The sequence below is a fragment of the Periplaneta americana genome, chromosome 3 (genome assembly GCF_040183065.1).
Source record: "Periplaneta americana isolate PAMFEO1 chromosome 3, P.americana_PAMFEO1_priV1, whole genome shotgun sequence".
NCBI classification, from domain to species: domain Eukaryota; kingdom Metazoa; phylum Arthropoda; class Insecta; order Blattodea; family Blattidae; genus Periplaneta; species Periplaneta americana.
In genome coordinates, this window is record NC_091119.1 from 162,542,233 (window position 1) to 162,565,688 (window position 23,456).

Here is a 23,456-nt window from a genome sequence, read left to right on the forward strand (position 1 = left end):
TTGTGCGTTTACCGCTCGAGGCCCATAAGTGAATGAAGGCATTGCTGCAAACAGAGTAAAATACAAGCACGTCCTATAATGTATTTATGAATTCCATGTTCGTTTATTATATATTGCAGTTACATAATAGTAGTAAGTTCTACTGCTATTCGAACAAGTAAAGGAAAGATTCGCTATTTCTTACGTCATAGAAAGAGGAAATTGCAAGAGGAATAACTTGAACTTTCATAATTTGGTACTCCTGGTAACGACTAGCACTGACGTGCAGAGTTGCAAAATCGTGTTACTGCCGCTATTGGCCAATTGTGTAGATCCTGAAGCTGATAAGTTCCGGCTCTTGCGTCCGTAAAATATTACTGTTGTTCTTAATTTTGTTCACTTCTAGAAACGGTGATGACGGATAGTGAACCTCAAACAAAAAAGAAAATGTCGAGTTCCTTAGCTCAATTAAAGAAGTTCACAACTGTCGTTGCTGACACGGGGGATTTTGAAGGTAGGTTTGTCATTCAGTGATTATGTAGGTACTATATCAATAATATGCAGTTACATAATCTTACGGAATGCTTTGCTTTTAAGCGACTTTCAGAAACTATAACACGCTGTGCACGTTACTCGAAATTGTTCAGGAGACATTTCATTTAGAATTGTATTAATTTCTTGTTGGGCAGTAATGTTATGACATGTTAGAATAGTTACGTCATAGCGGGAATTTGAGGGAGGTTCATTTGACTTCATTCTGTAGTATAATAATTGTAATACAATATTTAAAAAAAAAATACCCGTGTTTTTTTTTTTTTTTTTTTTTTTTTTTCGAAATTGGTAAAGGAACTGGGCACAACTTTTGTTTTCGGATCTCTACTGTTCTAGATATAGCAAGTACCTGTTTTTTTTTTTAATAAGAGAAATCTAATGTGGATTTTCAATGACCGTATTCGTTTAAGGAAGTGGCAAGTTTTTCTTACCCTTCATTATATTGTTAGTAGTGTAAGTTAATTAACATTCGGATTTCTCAAGAAATTTGCATATCATTTGGAGGGGGAAACTAGAGCAGAAGCGAGTTTGGTTCCTTAGAACATTATTTAGCCCTTTGTTTGTTTTCGAACAGTTTATCTAAATTACTATTTCCATTTTTAAAAATTAGCAATTTGTTAAAGAGTTGCTCTTCCCCATGTTAATAACTTCTGTATTCAAGATCATATGCGGAGTTACGGGGGGGGGGCACTGCCCCCCCCCAAACTTGTCTGAACTCTTTTTTTTTTTTTTTTCTTCCATTTAAGTTAGAAAATATTGGATTCAAAAAATCTTTTTTGCTTTTGTTTATGATTAAGTTTCTGTGCTTAAATTGATGAATTAATGTCTTCAGAACATGTGTCTGGACTATAATATTTAAATTTCTGAATGTATAAGAATTTCTATACTTCATTTAAGGAATGGAAGCAGTGTAATGTTTCGTTTGTAACAGCCTGAACTCATGTGTTAGAAGTCTGCAGATGTTAAGGCTGCCACTTGGAGAAAAATGAATAATATACCGCACAACAATGCAAAAAAAAAAAAAAAAGAAAAGAAAGAAAAATATATGTGTAAGCTTAAAGACGAGATTAAATCAAATGATTAGAGTTTATATTTCACATGATATCTTCAGGAAGGTAAACTTCACATAAAAAAGTTTCTGTTAAGGGGACACTCAACTATATTTTGGAACTTTTTTCTTATTTGACCAATCTTTTTCAAATTTGGAGAAAAAGTTTAATATACATATGGAAAGTAACATGCAAAATCTCAGCTCATTAGATCCAATACTTTTCAAAATAGAAAAATGTTTCAATTTTTAATCAATCATTAATTGAAATAACACTTTTAATTATAATTTTTTATTTTTTGGCTTTGTGCATTTGACTGTGCCTTCTCAATGAAGAGGGGAAGAATTCTGTGTATTGATTTAGTTCTATCACGTAAATTGGTGTAAAAATTAATTGTTTTTATTTCTATGAAATTAAATTTTAAATTTTTTAATGATTAAAAGATCATAAATAGCTTCAAAAAGATAATATTGTAAAACTGATACATAAAATGACACTTTTATCGGATTTTTAAGTTGAGTGTCCCCTTAATACTGTTACGTAATTTTATTGATGTATGCATGTCTTTCTGTATGAGAGAGAAAAAGAGGGAGATTTTTTAAAGTTATGCTGTATTATAATTTGTAGTAGACCTACAATTCAAGTCCTATACAACTCGGTCCGAAACATTGCGGATGTGGATGTAACATTGTAAGAAATATGCTCTCGAAAATATAATCATATTCCGATATACTGTTCCATGGTCAAGTTATGAGTTAAATGATGTCCCCCGTAACCCCGTTATATGGGGATTCTACGGTTTTGCTTTAACCCTCCAAGGAAACGGTTCTCTCTCTGCCTATGTTCAAGATCCTTGTTCAAGTTTGGTGTTAGGCCTAAGTCAAATTATATTAATTACAGTCAATTCTAAATCGAGGAATGTGTAAGCAAAAAAAAAAAAATAGGATAAACTTCGGAACACAGTTACCTTCCTTCTCCTCTTCCCCCAAAAGTCCAACCTTGTGAACACAAAATAAATTATTGGTTTTTATACTGAAAAGTGCCTTTTCGTAAGCATGATAATGCGCATTTGACAAACACAGACAAATGTGATCATTTTAGCATTTTAAGACAGCCTAATTGTTGACAGTGAGGTAACCGTATACATGGTAATAAGAAGAAAGTATTCATGATTCCTGTATGTAATGGTTGGAACACGTTTGTGTAGCAATTTGTCTTGCACGAAACCATTTGCAGGTAGGCCCCTACTTAACGATGCGTAGAATGAGTGACACTGAAACACAAGTATGAAAATAATCGCGTTATATACAAAATTTAAAAAAGTAAAATATCGGAAAAGGTTAAACGAGCATTGAAGTAGTTTCCTTTGTACTCCGCTTATACACCTTGCATATATGAATTTGTGACAGGTTTGTTTAGTTCAGCAAAGCCATGCATGTACGATCAACTGCATCTCCACCCAAAAAAAAAGAAAAAAAAAAAACTTTATAAATTCAAGAGAAAAAAGTTGTTATTTTATGCCAGGCGTTTGACAATAAAGTCATTTGACCCCTTGCACTCCAATATTTAAAAGAGAAGAGAAATTTATACCAGAACTGAGATGATTTATACTAATAATAAATCTGTAGCCGAAATTTTTCTGGTAATTTTCGATTTTCCAAAAATAATTGGTCCTAACATATATAATTAACCACCCTGAAACCGAAAATCGCTTTTTTGAAATTTTTGTTTGTATGTCTGTCTGTCTGTCTGTCTGTCTGTCTGTCTGTCTGTTACCTTTTCACGCGATAATGGCTGAACGGATTTCGATGAAAATTGGAATATAAATTAAGTTTGTTGTAACTTAGATTTTAGGTTATATGACATTCAAAATACATTATTTAAAAGGGGGGTTATAAGGGGGCTGAATTAAATAAATCGAAATATCTCGCTTATTATTGATTTTTGTGAAAAATGTTACATAACAAAAGTTTCTTTAAAAATAATTTTCGATAAGTTTTATTCCTTGAAAAATTTTGATAGGACTGATATTTAATGAGATAAATGAGTTTTAAAATTAAAATAACTGCCATCTAAGGCCGTGTAATGAATTAAAAAACAAATGACTTCGTCTATAAGGGGCCTTGTTCAGCAACAATCGAAAGCTATGAAAGATAGCCTACAGAGAATGTTTCTGTGCTTGTATGAAGTAATATCGGAAGCTAAATTAACCGATTTGTATAATTAATTATTATTTCACCATTGGAAAGTGTAGTTTCTCTAGATGGACATAATGCTATAATGTTATTACAGTAACTTCTGATATAATATAATATAATAATATAATATGTAATGTAATATTGTATAATATAATTTATTTGAAGGGTTCACAACCATAGTGGGCCAAGCGCCATTTACTGAATACGTAGAAAACAAGGGTTAAAATTAAGTTATTACCATAATTCAGTGGAAACCTATAACAAGTAAAATAAAATATACACATTAAATCTAAATGATATCAATCTTCATTAAACTATGGTTGCATGTAATAAAAATTAAGAAACAGGTTAAAGGAATTGTCATTGCACCAAATGAGTGTCTCTGGACCAAAATGATGGCATTTTAATTATTTGGATGCAATTTAAATTAAGTAACATATTAAATGATTTATCCTTCTATCAAACACGAATGTTCCCTGGATCAAACGTCCTATTTTAAATATGCAATTACTTTATATTTCTAACAGGTGCAGCGGAGCGCACGGGTATGGCTAGTTTACACTATAAAATACATATTAAATGGAGGTTGTAAAAAATTAATAAATGGACTGCAATTCCTAAGGTTCAAAGTAAGATTTTAGAATGAAAATTGTTTGTTTACGATAATAGATCAATAGGCCTAATATTAGTTATTACTCAACCGAAGCAAGTGGAGCCGCGGGCATAATGTAAACTATCGCGATGACGCTATACAAACGCAGGAGCAGTACAAGTGGCGCTCCGGGCTGCAGGACGTCACTGGCCTTGGTCGAGTAATAACTGTATTTCCTGGGTTGTTCATAAAAGGCTTTATTATACGTAATATTGTAAGGAAAGAAAATTGCCAGTGTGATGTTTTTCATGCTGTCATATAATAAAATATCTTACTATAGCCTATGTATTTTTTTTTTCGCAGCAATGAAACAGTACAAGCCAACTGATGCCACCACAAATCCATCGCTTATGTTGTCAGCTGCCAACATGCCACAATACAAACATCTCATTGCAAAAGCCGTTGAATATGGTCGCAAAGCTGGAAGGTAAGATATATATGTCCCATTTGGGACTAATATTGAATTGAGAATTTTATTATTTAAAAATATATTTTTATAATTCAGTACTATAGGCCTATTTCAATTTTAGAATGCAGTAGTGTAATGCTAAGTTCTGAGAACTTTATAAGAATACTGTACTGTATCTTTCAAGGTTGAAATTAAATTTGACTACGTTGTTAACTATTTATGCTGAATGTTTTATCCTTTAATAATCTGGGAAAGTGGAAATTTCTAGCGAGAAAGAGGTTGATAAAGATTGTGGCTGCTGCATTCGGCCTTCAGAGTCTGACCACAAACTACCTGTATGGTATTTGCTGTCTTGTTTAGCAGTTTAATTTCTTTTGGCATTGTGCAAAGTTGTTTCGAGTAAAAATATGTTCATTAAAATGAGAAATGTATTATCATTGGAGGATCGAGTAAAAGTGATTTATCCAAAAAAAAAAAAAAAAAAAAGTATTGGAGAAATTTAAATGTGCAAAACTCGATTAATTCAATTTAAAAATCGAAGGAAAAAATTATAACTGACTGGAATTCCATTGAAAGACTGTGCTATTGAAGAACGTGTAAATGGATTTCTTAATATGTTGAAAAATATAGGGTAGCTCTTGGGAACAGGAGATTTTGAATTGATGAGGTCAAAGTTATACTTGAAGTCGGTGATAACACCATACTATTCCTTAGACAATGCCATTTCAGTTGCCTTAAGACAGTGGACTGGAGAGCATTGTGAATTCGCTATAAAAACAATTATTGTTGTGAATCTGCACGATGAGTCCGCACCTATGGAGTAATGGTTAGCGCGTCTGACTTGAAAGCAGGTGGCCTGGGTTCGATTCCCGGTCGGAGCAAGTTACCTGGTTGAGGGCTTTTCTGGGATTTTCCCTCAATCCAATGAGCAAATGCTTGGTAACTTTCGGTGCTGGACCCCAGACTCATTTCACTGGCATTATCATATTCATCTCATTCAGCACTAAATAACGTAAGATGTTGATAAAACGTCGTAAAATAAGCTACTAAAATAAAAAATTAAATAAAATCTGCATGACGATTTTCAACTTTGGCATCATGATCCGATTCTGTCAGCCCATGCTGTGAAGACATGGGTTGAAAGATTTGAATGAACAATTTCTACCCTGAGCAAGAAGCATCCAGGACCAAGCAGTCAATGCCACCATCCAGCAGAGTCCACAACTTTCTGCACTGCAACATCCTATCATTAGGTTTGCCTTGCCACACTGTGGCCAAATATTGCCTTCAGATCTCAAATTGCATCCGTACAAGCTTCAGGCCATCCAACAATTGCAAGTCGATGATTCCAACAGATGAGTAACTTTTGCTGAACCGTTTTTAACAAAATGCGAGGAAGATCAATATTCATCGTTGCATTACAACAGAACAGCTCTTTGGAGAGTGTCTCATGTTGAAGAACGGCAACATGGACTAGCTCGTGCGATCGCCTGACCTTTCAGTATGCGATTTTTTTAATGATTTTAAAAAAATCGTGTATATGCTAGTCGTCCTCACACCCTAAATGAACTAAAGACTAGGATTCGTGACAACCTTGCATTGATCTACTGAAATTCTCGTCATGCAGCTTTACAACCATCATTGTTTTTACTGCAAATTCACTATACTCTTCCATTCACTTCCTCATGGCAACTGAAATAGCAATGCCTAAAGAATAGTATGACGGCATCAGTCTTATCAACTCCTTGCTACATTATTGCTAAAATGTTATAGTTTATTCAACACCAAAAATATAAATTTTAAGAAAATGTCACCACAAAAACAGGCTCTGCCAATTACCAAGCAAGGCGATTCTAACCATTCACCATAATCAGGGCCCTAATACATGTATATTAAACTTTGCAACATAGTTTTCAAGTTCTGCAAAGTGAAAAGTGTGTTTCGCCATAAAACACAATGAATTTTTACAAAGTGGAATATTTCTCACAAAGACTTTGCAAAATGGAGACATAAATTTCTTTGCAGTATGCTGTGAAACAACCACATTTTTCATAAGCTTCTAAATTTACTTTTTGAATTTGACTATAAAAAACCACAGTAATTAAAATTCATAATTTCTATAAAAATATTTTATTTTCTTACATCAGAATTGGAGTTCTTTGCTGTGTACACTGTGAAACAGACACATTTTGCATGTTATAGAATTTGAAAAGTAAAAGGTTTCAAAGTTCATTGGTTGAACTGGGCCCAAGCCCCAGTCCTTCTCAGTTTGCTGTATTCATTCCATGACCATTATATGTCATTTGGCCATCTTTCTTCATTCATGCAAAGAACATGGCCTTATTTGTTTAGAGTCATACTTTCAACTCAGTTTACTGTCTTCAGGACATCTGCTTTCCTCATTATAGGTTTATTTCTTACATTATCAAACACTCCACTTTGTTAGAAATTCCAGAACAAAGGAAAAAAAAAATCCCTTTTCTGCTTGGGATCGAACCTGTATAGTTCAGATTTGTATCGAAGTACATGCTATACAGTTTCAGATGTATGTTGACCTAACAATACTTACATGTTGAACATTGGTAGTGCACATTAATTTATAATTAATTCTTTGCACCATATTTTCTAATACTCTTAGTAACAGTATGAAATGTATTTTATATTTTAAAGGGAATATAATTGTCCTTGTCCTTGACCTTGTGTTAGAAGAATGTTAAACTCTTGAAGTCAAACCTTGTGAGTACGTGCTGTTTGATAACCTTTGAAAACATATCATTCTGATAAAAATAAGAGATAGTATGACCCATTAGTGTTTATGTAATACTAGTAACATAACTTCTCTTCCTGACTGTTACATGTCACCTTCATGTCATTGGTTTGCTGAGTTGCTAATTTTTAAGAAATGAAGGGCATTTATAAAGTCAGTTAAAAAGAAACTGTGAGTTCCTTAACTATAAAGAGAAACAGCTCTTGTATATACACAATTAATATACTTTTCTTGCTTTTTCGTTAGAGAAAGTATAAATTGTCACATTGAAAAAAATCTATTTCGATATTTTCGCGGAAATAAGTTTTCTGCATTACAGATACCATTTTTTTTACATGCCATTATTTCTGTTCACTTGTGTACAATCATTTCTTCCAAACTATTAAGTGGATTTTGTTCATTATTCAGCATCTAGAATGAGTTATTTTATCGGGAAATGGTGCACATGAAATATAATAATCTTAGTGAAAAGTTCATGGAGTATTTATTTGAAATAAAGGACACAAAGTGACGAATCGAAAGAGACTCAAGCTTTTTTTTTTTTTTCCTTGCATAAGATCGACAAATAAATAATGGAGTGAGCCCTCCAATACAACTCCATATCAGTGGAGAAGCTCTTAAGAGGCTTTTGAGGCTGGCCTACCCAATGTTCTCTCAGTATGAGCAATTTTACACAATTAATATGTAACACACACACACACACACACACACACACGCATGCACTTTTGATTAAACTAAACTCAACAACGCAGCACTTTCAGAGAACACCAGTATTGCATGACATATTGTGACAGAAGGCCTCGTTCCGTATGGAGATGTAGCGAATCGATACCTCCTCCCCGGTCCCCTGCTCAAGCTTGCAAGTCAAGGTCATAGCCATGCCTTTAGAGACTTTTTGCTTTAAGCCTCACTGCTCGCAATGCTCTCTCCATACTGGAATGACTGTCAACAGTGAATTTAATATATGCAAGGATCTGAGTGCAATCAAGTGTTACAATAAATCGTCAATATGGACTTATAGGCCTACTGTTACTAGGTATAACAACTCATATTTTTTTGGGTAGACTAAGCATCAAAAACCTCTTAAGATCTTCCCACTGCACCACGTTTGTTTCCGACTTTGACATAGAAATTTGTGTCCAGAGTTTTAATGTGACAACGTTTTTAGCTCATTTTTGTTATATGCTACTATATTTTTTTAAACTCATGGCAGGTACTTGACTGTCATTCACTCATATGAAGCCAGTTCCAGTTATGTAGACCAATTTACCTACAGAATCATTGCTCAGGTTGCACATAGGAGGTTGATCCACATTACACGCGCAATGAGATGAGATGATTATGATGGGGATTTGTTTGGATGCCACAGGAGAACCCGTATGTTACCAGGACAAAAGGCTTGCCCTATAAATTGGGGATATGACGGGGATCGAACTTGGGATCCACAGGATAGATTATAGTTGAATTTAATGATATTAAATAGCAAGTGACACTAGACATTGGTCCAAAACATTAATTGAAGCTCTGCTGTAACTAATTTTAATTAAACAATATAGATCTTGCTTCTTCATGCTGGTTGTCGTTTATACCAGTGATTGAAACATGAGAGGGATTGTCTCATATATTTTACTTTCTTCTTGCGGTAAGTTAAACCAACAGTATATTTTCCCTCATTATATTTGCCCATGTCTTGTCTCGTAGGAAAAATTGTGGTAATAAAATTACAATCCTGAGCAGAGGTATAAATTAGCTTTTCTCTACAGTTTTCCATTAATGAAGTTTTTACTTTGTTGCAGTACACCTGCAGAACAACTTGAGGCTGCATCAGACAAGCTGTTTGTGTTGTTTGGAAGTGAGATATTGAAAATTGTTCCTGGAAGAGTTTCTACAGAAGTAGATGCAAGGTGAGATTTTTTAGAAAATTTCAATGACAAATATAAGCCATTTTTGAATGATTTGTAATAATTTTTACTTATTTTTCCCATTTATGCGTAGCAACTGGACGTGGGAAAAATAAAAAATTGTTCTTTTCCTGAAATTGTCTATCTAGTCCCAGACAACAGTTCCGAAATAGCAGTGTGACAAATGAACTGTGAGCTGAAACTTTGATACTGCCATATTATTTGGAAAGAAGTTTTAGGAGACTATGATTTAATAGAGTTGGGAATGAGCAGAACTGAACAGTATGAAGTGTATAATATATATGTTACCGTTAAAACCAGTTTCAACTAGCAAAAACTAGCTTAAAATATATATATATATAGAAAGCGAGTTTTTTTAAGATCTAGAATCAATGACAGGTTAGGTTTGTTTTGTTTAGGTTTTTAGTTTGCAAAAGAAAGCCTAAACGAACCAAACCTAACCTCTTACTATTCTAGACCTTAAGAAAATTCGCTTTCTATCTACCTACATTTGCTTGAACTACTTTATACTAGTTGAAACTGGTTTTAACTTATTTCAGGTTTTAACGGTAACAAATACACATGATTCAAATGAAATTTGTAGTTTCACAGTATTACAAATTAATTAGGTAACAGATGGTTGTACTGTGTTATTTTAATAAAATATGATGTGAAAATTTAGAAAATGTTAAGTGGATATTTCATCTGTTACTTAAATTGAAAGTGAAAATAGTTATTAATGTATATTTTCATTAAAAACGTTCCTCTTACTTCTACAACTATTCTGGCCAGGACTGTAAACAAAGAAATGACTGGGTAGAACCCTAACATTTTGGTGAAATAAGGAACATGTAGAACCATGTTCTTGAAATTCTCATGTTGTATTTTTTTCTGTTTTAAGGCTTTCATTCGATAAAGATGCTAGTATACAGAAAGCAAAGCGTTTGATCCAGTTGTATGAAGAACAAGGAATCAAGAAAGATAGAATACTCATCAAATTAGCATCTACATGGGAAGGAATTCAGGCTGCAAAGTAAGTGTTTAAATAGGTGCTGACTCAAACAAAAATAGTTTCTTATAAAACTTGTTACATCTACATTTTCATGAAAATGTGTCATGAGGTCCATGTTATATAGAAATATCAAAGGTGTTACTGAATGAAGTTTTGTTACCTGGAAGTTTCCTGAATATATTAGTGCAGTTTGAGAATATAGATACAAGTAAAACTATAGCACCATTTTAGACACTATAAAACTCGTATATTTAAATGTAAATAACAGTCAGATATGAACTTAGAAATATAAAAGGTTAACTGAAATCCATTGTCTACTTGTAATTAAAATTTTCATAAATCAATCTGAAAGGCGGAATATTTGAAAAATTGAATTGAAAACTGACTTCTAGAGATTTGACATTTCTATCCAAAGATTCTTTTGGTCTAGTGTCATGTTTGAAGGGTAGTCAGAAATACTGTATAAAGCATAAGCTGATATATTTGTCTGTAATTCATTGTTCTAATATTTCTAATACAGTAAAGTTCATTTGTACGTTTTTATGTGATCTGAAGAAAAAATGCGTAAGTGAGAAAAAGTATTACTGAAATGACATTCATATGAAATAGCATTTGAAGACTATATTATGAGAAAAACGAGTTACGTCAATTCAGTAAAATTTTCACAAGAGAAATTTAGAACTTCATACTTAAGCCTTCTTTGAGCCTCTAATACAGTGTACCCAAATTTATAACCTGTATTCTTGAATCAATCTTCTTAATGTATCCAGTATTTGCTGACAACATAAAGTCCACTATAGTCCATTGTAGTCTATTTAGTTGTTGTTTTTCACGAGAAATGAGGGTATTTTGATCGGTGTTCATTATAGATGCCTGTTGCTAGTAGCCAGAGTTGGGGTGTAGTCAATATATACTGCAGGACTGTGTCTTCTGCAACTGGTACTGATGATTCTGTATTCTTGAAGAATGTAAGATTATTTGTCGGAAATCTCAGCTCCTTAGAGCTAAAGCTGGCAGATATATTACATTTTAAACTCAAATTCAGATGATAAATAAAAAAAAAAAAAGTTAGTTATTTTGGATTGCTTGCTCTTAATGAATAAATTGTGCCTTCAGATACTTATATTTGTTCCATAATTTGTTCAGTTACATCGTAATGTATTACAAAATGTTTCACTGTTTCTAAAGCAGTAACAGTGACATTAAAGGACACTAGATTGTTAGAGGCGAGCATAGGCAGCTTCGAATTTCAAAGTGGGCTTCAATTTAAAATGAACATGTACTGGTACTGTATTTTCGCGTTCTTACATTTTTACAGAAAACTTAATTTCCAGAACAAAATTGATGTAGAACATAATATAAATGACGTTTCATATCTCCCAGGTTTAAAATATGACCGTACAAATGTAAAAAACGAATAAACGAAAAATACATATCCGAAATAAATTAATGTGGCAAGTATAGGAATTGTGCCGGGACATCAGAAAAAAAAATGTATAAAATAATCCATTTTGAATCTTGTGTACACTACTTTTAATACTTGAATATAATTAATTGATTAACTGGTGGACTTACTCGTGTTAATTGTTGCGACAAGTTCTACATAGGACAGACAGGCAGATCATTCCAAACACGCTACAAAGAACACATTAAAGCAATGACCAGAGGACACAATACATCTACATACGCCGATCACATAGCCAATGCTAACCATACATACAATAACATAAATGCGGACATGGAAATCCTACACATACAACCCAAGAACCAAAAACTCAACACATTAGAACAATACGAAATATACAAACACACTAAAACACACCTCGATCAAATTCTCAACACACAGATCAATTTCAGTACACACACACTATTTGACTCCACTCTTCAACACCTTTCAACAATCAAACACACCCACATAACAGGCAGAGAAGTTCGAGATGACGCCATGATCTAGTAGGCTCTGAGGATGGTGCGTGAAGCACTGAAACAGCTGTAAGCTGCACAAAACATAATTAACACGAGTAAGTCCACTAGTTAATCAATTAATTATATAAAATAATGCATTATTTAACCCTTAATACTATCGTGGAACATATTTTCACTTTGTAACAGAGAATTGGAAGAAGTACATGGAATCCACTGTAACCTGACATTGCTGTTCTCCTTCTGCCAAGCCGTGGCATGTGCTGAAGCTGGAGTTACTCTTATTTCACCTTTTGTGGGCCGTATTCTTGATTGGTATGTGGCGAACACAGGCCAGAAGTCATATGAAGCACATGAAGACCCGGGAGTTATCTCTGTTACAAAGATCTACAACTACTACAAGAAGTTTGGATACAAGACTGTTGTCATGGGTGCATCCTTCAGGAATGTTGGTAAGTTTGGAAACTAACTTTGTTAGATGTAAAGTTGTGAGCAAACACCTTCGTAATTATACAATACAGTATTTTTCAGCTTGTAAGATGCAATTTTCTCCCCTAAAAAATTGTCTCGAAAACCAGATGTGTCTTACGTAACAAGAGCTGGAATTGCAGATGAAATACAAAGTCTCTTAGGCCAGCATTGGACCGTCTGATATTGGACAAGACTGTTAGAGCTGTCTTGAACAGAATTTTGCCATGACGTATATAGTTGGTTTTCATATGCACAGCTACTGTCAGTTGTGATGTAATGGTAGCTGACGAAATCTATTGAAACCTATTTGATATGGTTAGAAGAAGAAAATCACGTAAATAGAAGTTGTTAGATTCATTCTCAGAACCAAACAGTTATTAATATACTTGGTTTTATAAATGCGTTAATTTCTTTTGCAACTTCTTCCCACATGCACATATACAAGTCTGTGTCTGCATCTGTTCTAAATTAAATTGAAAAATACTCGGAAATGCAATTTAAGAAAACAATTATATCACTGAATATGGTGTATAATCCACCCTGGACACAGAGCAATTCAGGCGAATGAAAGAGAAGATAATAGACTTCATGCATATGCAGAATGAAATGTCTGATCATGTCCACCAGCGGAAAAACTTTAGGTGACTTCATCATTTTGTTTGAGACATGTTAATCAGGATGAATGTCCGATGCAGTATGCTGCAACCCCCTAGCAGTGTGTTTAATCACCATCACATCGGATGGTTCTAGACAAAAGCATCCTGTCTGAGACAGAATGTCAGTTGCATTATTCTTCCAGTCTGAGTCTGTATTTATTTAAAGTACTGTATATGATGAGATGTACTAAACATTTTTCTTTTTCAGAAAATGTCCATGTACAAGATTTGATCTATACAGCTTGCTTAGAAATGCTGAAGAATCCAGAGGTTCATTGCCACCCTCACATAAGCCCGCCATCGGTTCCTATCCTGAGCAAGATTAATCCAGTCCCTACCATCATATCTCTCCTCCCTCAAATCCATTTTAATATTATCCTCCCATCTACGTCTCGGCCTCCTCAGAGGTTTTTTCCCCCTCAGATCTTCCAACTAACACTTGATCTATACAACTGTGCACCATATAGTTTGCAGATGTACGTTATTCATTGCCAAACAATGAAATTACTTAATATTGTATCTCATAATTTTAACAATATTCTTCATATAAAGTGGTGTGCAAATCAATTGGGACATATTGTCTCATAAATATCGTTTTTGGTTTATTTTCACGACTAAAAGGGATGAAGTTACAGAAGAATGGAGAAAGTTAATACAACACAGAACTGCACACATTGTATTCTTAACCCGACATAATTAGGAACATTAAATCCAGATGTTTGAGATGGGGAGGGCATGTAACACGTATGGGGTAAATCCAGAAATGCATATAGAATGTTAGTTGGGAGGACGGAGGGAAAAAGACTTTTGGGAAGGCTGAGGCGTAGATGGGAGGATAATATTAAAATGAATTTGAGGGAAGTGGGATATGACGGTGGGGACTGGATTAACCTTACTCAGGACAGAGACCGATGGTGGGCTTATGTGAGGGCAGCAGTGATCATCCGGGTTCCTTGAAAACCATAAGTAAGTAAGTATTCTTAATCTTAAGTAGAGGTCTAAGATGGATATAGTTGACTTACTATAGTCTTTGTGAATGACGTGGAACTCTTCACAATTATTCAGAATATTACCTTTATCATCTTCTTGGCCGTTGTCTTTGATGTAGTCGAAGATTTGATGTATTTTCTTCAAAAATGTTATATCGAGGTGTTGCCCTCAGTAGCGTAGTTTGTATAGTGCTGGCCTTCTATGCTCGAGGTTGCGGGTTCAATCCCGGCCGAGGTCGATGGGATTTAAGTGTGTTTAAAAGCATCAGGCTCATGTCAGTAGATTTACTGGCATGTAAAAGAACTCCTGCGGGACAAAATTGCGGCACACCGGCAACACTGATATAATTTCTGCAGTTGTGTCTTTAAATAAACCATAATTTTATTTTTTTTTTTTTATATATCAAGGTAGGAGATGGAGTCTATACATTTTTACTGACTCTCCGTTGAGAATTACACATGACTCACATTTCTGATTATAATAACCATTACTTTAGGATAAATGTTCCAATTTTCCTAATATGAAAATTTCAGATATTAACATTTTATTTTCTTTTAAGGTGAAATAAAGGCATTAGCAGGCTGTGACTTGCTCACAATCAGCCCCAAACTACTTGAAGAACTAGACTCCAGTAATGATGAAGTGTATGAGGCCCTTACTGAGAAATCTGGTGAGTAAATTTTTATATTATGTTTCTATTTATTAGTTTCATGTCCATCTCTTCTTTTTGTTGCTTGCTGATGTGTAGAGTCCATACAGTCTCTATATTCTTCATGTGTAGGTCTACGCCAGTTTTACAGGATGTTTATTTTTGCAGTATTTTTAAAGATTTAATATACTTACTTTTCAGCTCGTAAGGCTGATGTTGAAAAGATTACTATGGATGAAAAGACTTTCCGTTGGATGCTGAATGAAGATCAGATGTCTTCAGATAAGCTGTCTGAAGGTATTCGTAAATTTGCTGAAGACTCTCGCAAGTTGGAGAAACTATTGAAGGAGCTTTTGAGCAAAGCAAAGTGATTTCATGCATGCTGAGAAGATCCAGTGTCAATCATCAGCCAAAACTGAACACATTCCTTACATGGGTTAGCAACTGTAATCTTGGTGAAAGGGTAGGTGACAATCAGGATATTAAATACGGTGCTAGTTTCTGGAATGATAACATTTTATTTGTATCTCCATTTTTAATATGAATGTTTTATTATGTAACATAAATCAGTATGTCCATTACATATAATTACATATACATCTGTACTTTATTATGCAATTTGTAGTTTTATTTACTAATTCCCAAACCTGTCTCCCATTACATGTAGACAATAGAACTACAGTAGAACCCCGATTATCCGTCACCCTATTAACCGATTGTTGGATTATCTATCTGTCTTTCTCTAACTTTCTTTTCTTTTCTTTTTTTGCTGCAGAAATATTACTATACATTGTATTAGCACGTTATTTTTCTAGAGTGTTGTTACAAGACTTTATCACACAGTATGGTCTACTGTTAGAGTTGTCATATTGTATAACTTCTGCATAAAAATTCTTCTACAGGTGTCAAAATATATCTTGTTGTGTTAAGTACCGAAAAAAAAAAAGTGGACTAAAAATTGAGTGGTTTGGGGAAAGAGAAACTGTGACTCATCTCTCATCAGAATACGAGATTGGAGTGTACAAAGTATGTAAATCTACAACACGAGACCTACATTATTCCTATCTTTCCACAGACAGACACTTTCCCTTAAAACTCCGTCGTTGACAACCAGACTTCTAAATTAGTAGACTTCTGATCCATTACCTATAGTCCCGACGCTGTTATTTCCGGCGTGACTCCACCTCTTTGCTTATGTCTTAGAAAGTGAAGGCTCTATAAAGTCTAGGTAGGTAGTATCGTTCACCATTTTTGTTCTTATGTTGCCGAGCTACCATACGAGGAATCTATTTGCCACACCGTTAAACATTATCATGTCGTAGCTCCTATGATAATAAATCAAACGCAATGTAATTCAGCAAATAATTGAGTGGCAAATAACGTCTTCGTGTGCTTTCTGTGAATGCCAACGAAAGAGCTAAAATGGCGTGCGATTATATTATGTATTTATCGAGCCTTAAGGAATGAATCAGCGAATCACAAGATGTACACGTTTAAATGTACCCGACCAGCAATGCGATTGGCTGCCGGAAATTAGAGCGACGGGACTGTAGCATCTTAAATACAAGGCCGTGGAGGAATTTACGAAAATTTTTCATGGTACGGATTATCCGATTTTTTCGATTAACCGTTCAGTCTACCCCCTTCATTACGACAGATAATAGAGGTTCTACTGTATATCAGTACTGACATTCTATTAAACATCCTATTTATCAGTTACATTCTGATACTATGCTCATATTAGATGACTAACAATAATTATATGAAGTAGAGTAGTGTTTCTAACTACCATGGCTTGGCATTGGTCTATGGGAAATATGTGAATTTAGTTTTACTCACATTAATACAAAGTGTAAAGAGAAGGTACTGCCAAACTGTCTACAGTCAGCCTCATATATACTCTGTGTGTGTGCTTTTTTTTTTAATTTATTTTTTTTTTTCATTTGAACTTGTATTTGAAAAGCGATCAGCTGCCTACTGAAGCCACCTACAAGTCTACATCAGCAGAAGCTGTAGTGAATACTAAGGTATGGCGTGAACTTTGTCAATTAAACAGCAAACATAGAGTTCCATCATTCACTACAATTGGCTACTGCCTTCAAACACAATAGCATTATTTATGCCAGAATCGGATGTTGCTTGTTTTATAACTTAGGTAGTTGGAATATTAGCTTTTATTAAATTCATTCCCTGATTATTGTATACAAAATTATTTATTTTCATTGCGATTGTAGTGTCAAGTGTTCACCTTCTTCAGCCAGATCACTGCACAGGTAAGGGGAAAAAATTAATTGTAACTAATTGTAAATTTCCCTTATTATGTATGGATGATTTTCTATAAAAGCAATTAGTGTTAACAAAAGATCATCTGCTCACATAATCTAATTCTGATGATGGCCAATAGCAGGCTCAAACATGTTAACAAGGTAATATAAAATTTAACACAATAAAGACATAATAGTTTTCCGAAATGATATAGTGTTAAAAGTTGTGTAATCAAGATGTATAATGAATCTAATTAAACTACAATTTATAAATTGAGTCTTTTTTTTTTTAATATGAACATCTTTTGGTACAATTCAGAAAATGAAAGTTTATCTTATTATTTTGGCGAACAGTAAATATATATCCTTCATATAGAATTAAAGAAATTAAACTATAAGCAGTAGTATCATTCACAACGTTTGAAGGGAACGAAATTGTTGTAAAATGTAGGAAAAAATGTTCACTTTCGTTTGTTTTGTAACTTTGTAGTGCTAGAATAACAGGGCATAAAATGGAATGTAGTTTATTAGGAATGTATAATGTTTATGTTTTAGTAGAACATTTATTTTTTAAGGCTCCTTTCATTATAAACATTGTAATGTCACGTAAATAGTGACAAAAACTTTAACATTACGCAACATAAGCTATATAATATTTGGTGGTAACTTCAATAAGTGTATTTATGCGGGAAAAAATGTTCAGCCATTGTGACAATAAATTGAAGAAATAGAAAAGGACCTGGCTGCAGGTGATGCTGCACTGTCTTGCAGGGAATGCTTTAGTTTAAGGTAATACAGTACAACCACAGTCTAGTATATACAGTCACGACGCTCAATAGGTAGTATATATGCATCCATAGATAGTTGCTAACCACTAGGATCGCTAATATCGCCTCATTACAGACAATGCGAAATAGTACCTGCACAGTCTGTTGTTCCTAGCACCCCCAAAACTCAAGCTTCGTGACTGTATATACTAGACTGTGGTACAACCCCAATTATTCATCATTCTATTAACAGACTGGTGGCTTATCTGACTTTTTCTACCGTTTTTTTTAACAGAAACATATATTTAGTAAATATTTTTTTCTAGAAAGTGTTATTACAGTCTTTACACTTACACAGTATGTCTACTGTACGAGTTTCCGTACTATACGACTTCTATATAAAAGTATTCCACGAGTGTCAAAAAAAAAAAAAAAATGTGTTGTGCAAAGTAACGAAAAAACTGCAAATAATTGAGTGGTTTGGAGAAAGAGAATCTGTGGCTCATCTCGCATCAGAATACGAAATTGAGCAATTTAATAAAAATCAAGGATAAAGTGTACAGAGTATGTAAATCTACAACATGAGACCTCCACTATTTCTATCTTCCCACTGACAGCCAGTACAAGAGTTTCCTTGCCCCTTAAAACCCTGTTGTTGATAACTGAATTTAAATTAGTGAACTTCTGATTCACTCACTACCTAGTGTGTTAAAACACAAGACTATGGAGAAAATTACGAAAGTACAAGTATTATTCACTTAATTTACGAAAATATTTTATGGTATAGATTATCCAATTTTTTTATTAACCATTCATTACCATAAATAATAAAAGTTCTACTGTAGTTTGTTACAATTATAATTAACATAACTACATGGAAACATGTAATAGGAAGTAGGAAAAGGCTCGTTTCTTACATATATGCAGCTATCACTTTATTTTACTATTGCAAAGTGGCTTGTTTGTTTTTATCACAAGTGTAAGTGGAGTGCTTTGCTTTGAATATTTTCTGTGTTGCCGCATTTTTTTAATAGAAAGCTTGTCAGTAGGTATATCAGAAATCTATGACTTGTCAGTTTATAATTTCTACCTGGAAGGTTATAATAAAATATTCTGCTTACTGCCTTGAGGAATAACTCGTCACATCATAATCCATAACATTCTCACTGAAAGTTATATAAACACAAGCTAACGAAGATATAGATTTAGTGATTAGTAGATGTTAATGAATAACATTAGTCAGTCTTTAGTGAAATTTATAATTCTGAATTATGGCAGGAAATCGTTCACAACATAATATGGAGAACTTAATTTTGTTAATATAACTGAATTGTGCTAAATGTTGCTTCTGTGACATGATTATTAAAACAGCAAAGGAGCATTAAAAGCACATATGAGAAAATCCTAAGAACCAACATTTGCAAAATGCTCACATTCTACAGCTGTGATATCAGTTGAAAGAATCATGGATGATCCTCTAGTAGAGGATGTAGAAAATCAGCAGATGCAGTTCAACACACTGCTGACTTGGATGCTACTGCAAACTTCCCTACAAAACAATTCTTCATTTCTGCATCTGGATGTACAGTAACGCCTTATTTAACAAAGTTAGGTGGCTCAGTGATAAGGAACTGGATTCTCATTCAGGAAATCCTGGGATCAGCCAATGTAATCTGGGTTTTTCGTGGTTTCCTCTATCATTATAGTACATTATGCAACAAGCCTATAATGGTAGTAATTAAGACGCAAGTATGTTTGTTTATGGAACGAGCGCGAGTTTCATAATTTTCATATGAGCGTCTTAATTACCATTATAGGCAAGTTTCATACGACTTTTTATGCTCGACCATATTTCTAACTTGATATTATTCATAAGTATTCATGTTAAGGTTATCTAAGTGAAGAGCGGAACTGACCTTCTAAATTGTGAGATGTGCGCAGATGCGAAAGTATTGATTTTTTCCGAGGGACGAATGTCATTGACCTTGATATAATCTAGAGAATAACATGAACATTAATATTGATATAACCTGGAAATTGATTTAGAATTGAAAAACGAGATGACAAATTGAATTTATTTGAATATTATTTACAATTAACGCTAATTATTATAGTAACAGAACATAACCTTCTGCGACAGTATTGGATTTCCAGCCTCCGTGACGTTTCGCTAATTGTATTTCGATTGCATATCCGAGAATAATCGATACTTGCGGTTTTATAATGGTACAATGGTGATTTCTCATTGGCTGAACAACTGAACTATAATGAATAGGTGTACTTTAATGAGGTGCATTAAAAAGCTACTACCAGGTTTATAATTACATTTCGGCATGGTCGAGCATAAAAATAACTAGGAAACCAGCTACTTAAAAGACACGTTCCAGATTGGTTAAATATATATATATACACACATACACAAAACCTGATTCTGGCAAGTTTCATATGGCAACATGTCTACAGATTGGCTCATAGGTGGTAGCAAAAATGGAAATCCATTAAAATTCATTACACCATTTCCAACAGTGTTGCAGTGTGACCTAGCAGTAAAATAACCATAAATAAAAGCAAAAAGAAAGCCTTTGTATTGACTATGTGAGTGCTTCAGAAAAAAAATTTGAGAGAGAGCCACAAGTTTTATTTGTGAATATGTCACTGATAGAATTGCTGTTAAAGTAAACGTCAATAGTGACAATGCCTTTTAATTCCGATATCAGGCATAACAGACTCAGGAACATGCACATCTTGTTCATTCTGATACTCCCCTTTAAGACGTGCCCTGTACTTTCTACAACATTTAGCATTGCTTTTAGGAACACCAATCGATTCCTCTCAATGTCCTCTAACAACCTGATGCCCTTTCATCAATTTCGTCTTGGCTTTTTGAGCGACAATCTTCGACATTTTGAAATTCTGTCGCCAAATTTCACTTTACATGCGCACCATTCACTTGTTATGTACAGATGTGCAAATAAAATTTGGAGCTCCCTTATCGTGTAAGTTTCACTTACAACACACTGAGTAGTAAACAAGAGCCCCTGTGTATATATACTATTTGTGGACAGTCATGCGAAATTTGTTGCCTACATACAGGTGGACTCCCATCAAGAGTTGCTCCAAATTTTAATTCCGTATCTGTACAGCAGTCTATTATGCCTTAAAGAACTCTTATTCCCTTTCAAATGAAACTGTGATCATCGAAATACGTCTACTTGGTCTGAAGTTACAGCCAATACTAAAAATGGCACTGCAATCAGCTCCATTTCGTTTTTCCTTGCTGCACTCTGATGATGTCATCAGCAGATGTGATTATGTTATCTCGTGCATAACTATGTCCTCTACATGTCACTTAGCTCTAGGTTATAAAGTTTCTGAGATATTAGCATTGACCACAGTGTGTGAAAAAGTGTCGCATGTCATTTTCATACTGCATCCATAAGTCGGCCAAAAGAATAGATGTATTCACTTCCAAAAAGAAATCGACTTAGCACTTGCTAAATAATGTTTTGGTTGCAACATCCTTTTCGTATTGAGTATATTAAGCATTTTAAGAATCTATTCCAGAAACTGCGCACTTTCTACCAACTTTCAGGGCAAAAAATTATTTCAGACTATTTGATGAGGTGTACAAAGGACTATGTTGATCCTGATTAACTTCTACTCATTAATGTGTGAAAAAACGAATCCAATGTCTGATTTTTTTACAGTATCATGTTATTAATTGCTATTATATTCGATGGTAATTATTAGCTTTGCAGGATTGAAGGGCTTCGGAGCCTAGCACTCATTCAGGTATCTTGTAAGATGAGGACATTCTTAGGAGAATTATGTATTGTAAACTGGAAGACCAAAATTTAGATGAATCGATAGAGTGGTGAAGGATTTGAGAAGACTGGAAATTAAGAATTGGTGAAAATAAGGGAGAAAGTTCTGCGGGACACCAAGACCTACCCAAGGTTGTAGTGCTGATATGTTGATGATTTTGTAAGATATCTTAATGTTTATTTTTTTTTATTTATTTATTTTTTTGAATAGCAGTTATTTGACTGCATCATTATTAAAAGTTATTATTTTAATATTACATTTTTTTTTTGTTTTGTCATTAACTTATTAGTACGAAGTTAAAAAAAAAAAATAAAAATTTGATTCCTAATTCTCTAAAAGAACAGCAGTAACATCTTCCGACTAGTAATTTGACACGACTTTTTGGCAGCGCATTGCTTAGAATCGGAATTTTATACATCACCAAAATGTGTTCTCTGCAGAGAACAAGATTCAGCTATGAACTTGCAAATCATCATTGATTTTATGAAACCTTGTATGTGACGGTACAGAGTATAATTTTTTTCAGGAGGAAGAAGAAAATAATAGGCCTACATAATGGTAGAAAACATTAAAGAATATGATGGACATGAATGACATCAGTGTAGGTCATTTGATATTTACTTACTTTTTTCTTCCTCCTGAAAATTTATGTTCTGTCACATAGGAGGTTTCATAAAATCAGCGATGATATACTGAACTGTAAAGCTGTCAACATTCCCAATAAAAGTGTTAATAACATCACAGATGTTTACTGGTATATCAAAAAGCTAATGGAGAAAAATCTAATATTCTGAGCATATGATTAATTATTCTGGCATTATGGAAAGTATGAACAGAAAGTACAGTAGTGCTGCAAAAAATATCGAAATCGAAATCATGTCTCAGCAACTCTGATAACTTGAGTTGTTTTTGGCATGCTGTCTTTGTCTGAAAACACCAATTGAGGTGTTCTCTGAAATAACAACTTAACGTACATTACGTCATTTTTCCGTTTCCAGCATATTATATTGAATCTTTAACAACACATCTCTCTCCTGACAAAATATTTCTCTCCAACAAACACAGCGCCCTATAGAAACACTTGAATGTTGTTTGGCATAATGCTGTTATACCAGATCAAAAATGCTTACTCCTCTGTATCTCACTCAAATTCAAGATTTTGTAATTACGTTCTTGTTCCAGAGAATGCCTAAATTTCTCCTGAATAACACAAAATAGTAATTCACTCAAAATCTGCTCTTAATGTTTTTATTTTCATAAACTTATTACATAAAGTGCTATAGATTATATATTTTCAAAACATTTTGTGTGAGATTAATTATTTATAGAATTAGACCTTGAATGGGACAGTCAAGTAGCTCAGTTGGAAGAGCACCTGGCTATGAACTGGAA

At 33.9% G+C, this 23,456-nt stretch overlaps 1 protein-coding gene and 1 long non-coding RNA gene across 2 annotated transcripts; both read left to right on the forward strand.

Annotated features, from left to right (window-relative positions):
• Positions 1–169: 169 nt before the first annotated feature.
• Positions 170–15,826, forward strand: Taldo (transaldolase). The gene is made up of 7 exons (XM_069822192.1): positions 170–493; positions 4,734–4,857; positions 9,403–9,510; positions 10,409–10,540; positions 12,632–12,894; positions 15,119–15,229; positions 15,410–15,826. Exons 1-7 carry the CDS (start codon positions 394–396, stop codon positions 15,577–15,579), a joined length of 1,008 nt encoding a protein of 335 aa, XP_069678293.1. The 5' UTR covers positions 170–393; the 3' UTR covers positions 15,580–15,826.
• A 97-nt stretch (positions 15,827–15,923) lies between these two features.
• Positions 15,924–16,166, forward strand: LOC138696789 (uncharacterized). The gene is made up of 2 exons (XR_011331463.1): positions 15,924–16,055; positions 16,111–16,166. It is a non-coding gene; the product is annotated as an uncharacterized lncRNA (long non-coding RNA).
• Positions 16,167–23,456: the final 7,290 nt, after the last annotated feature.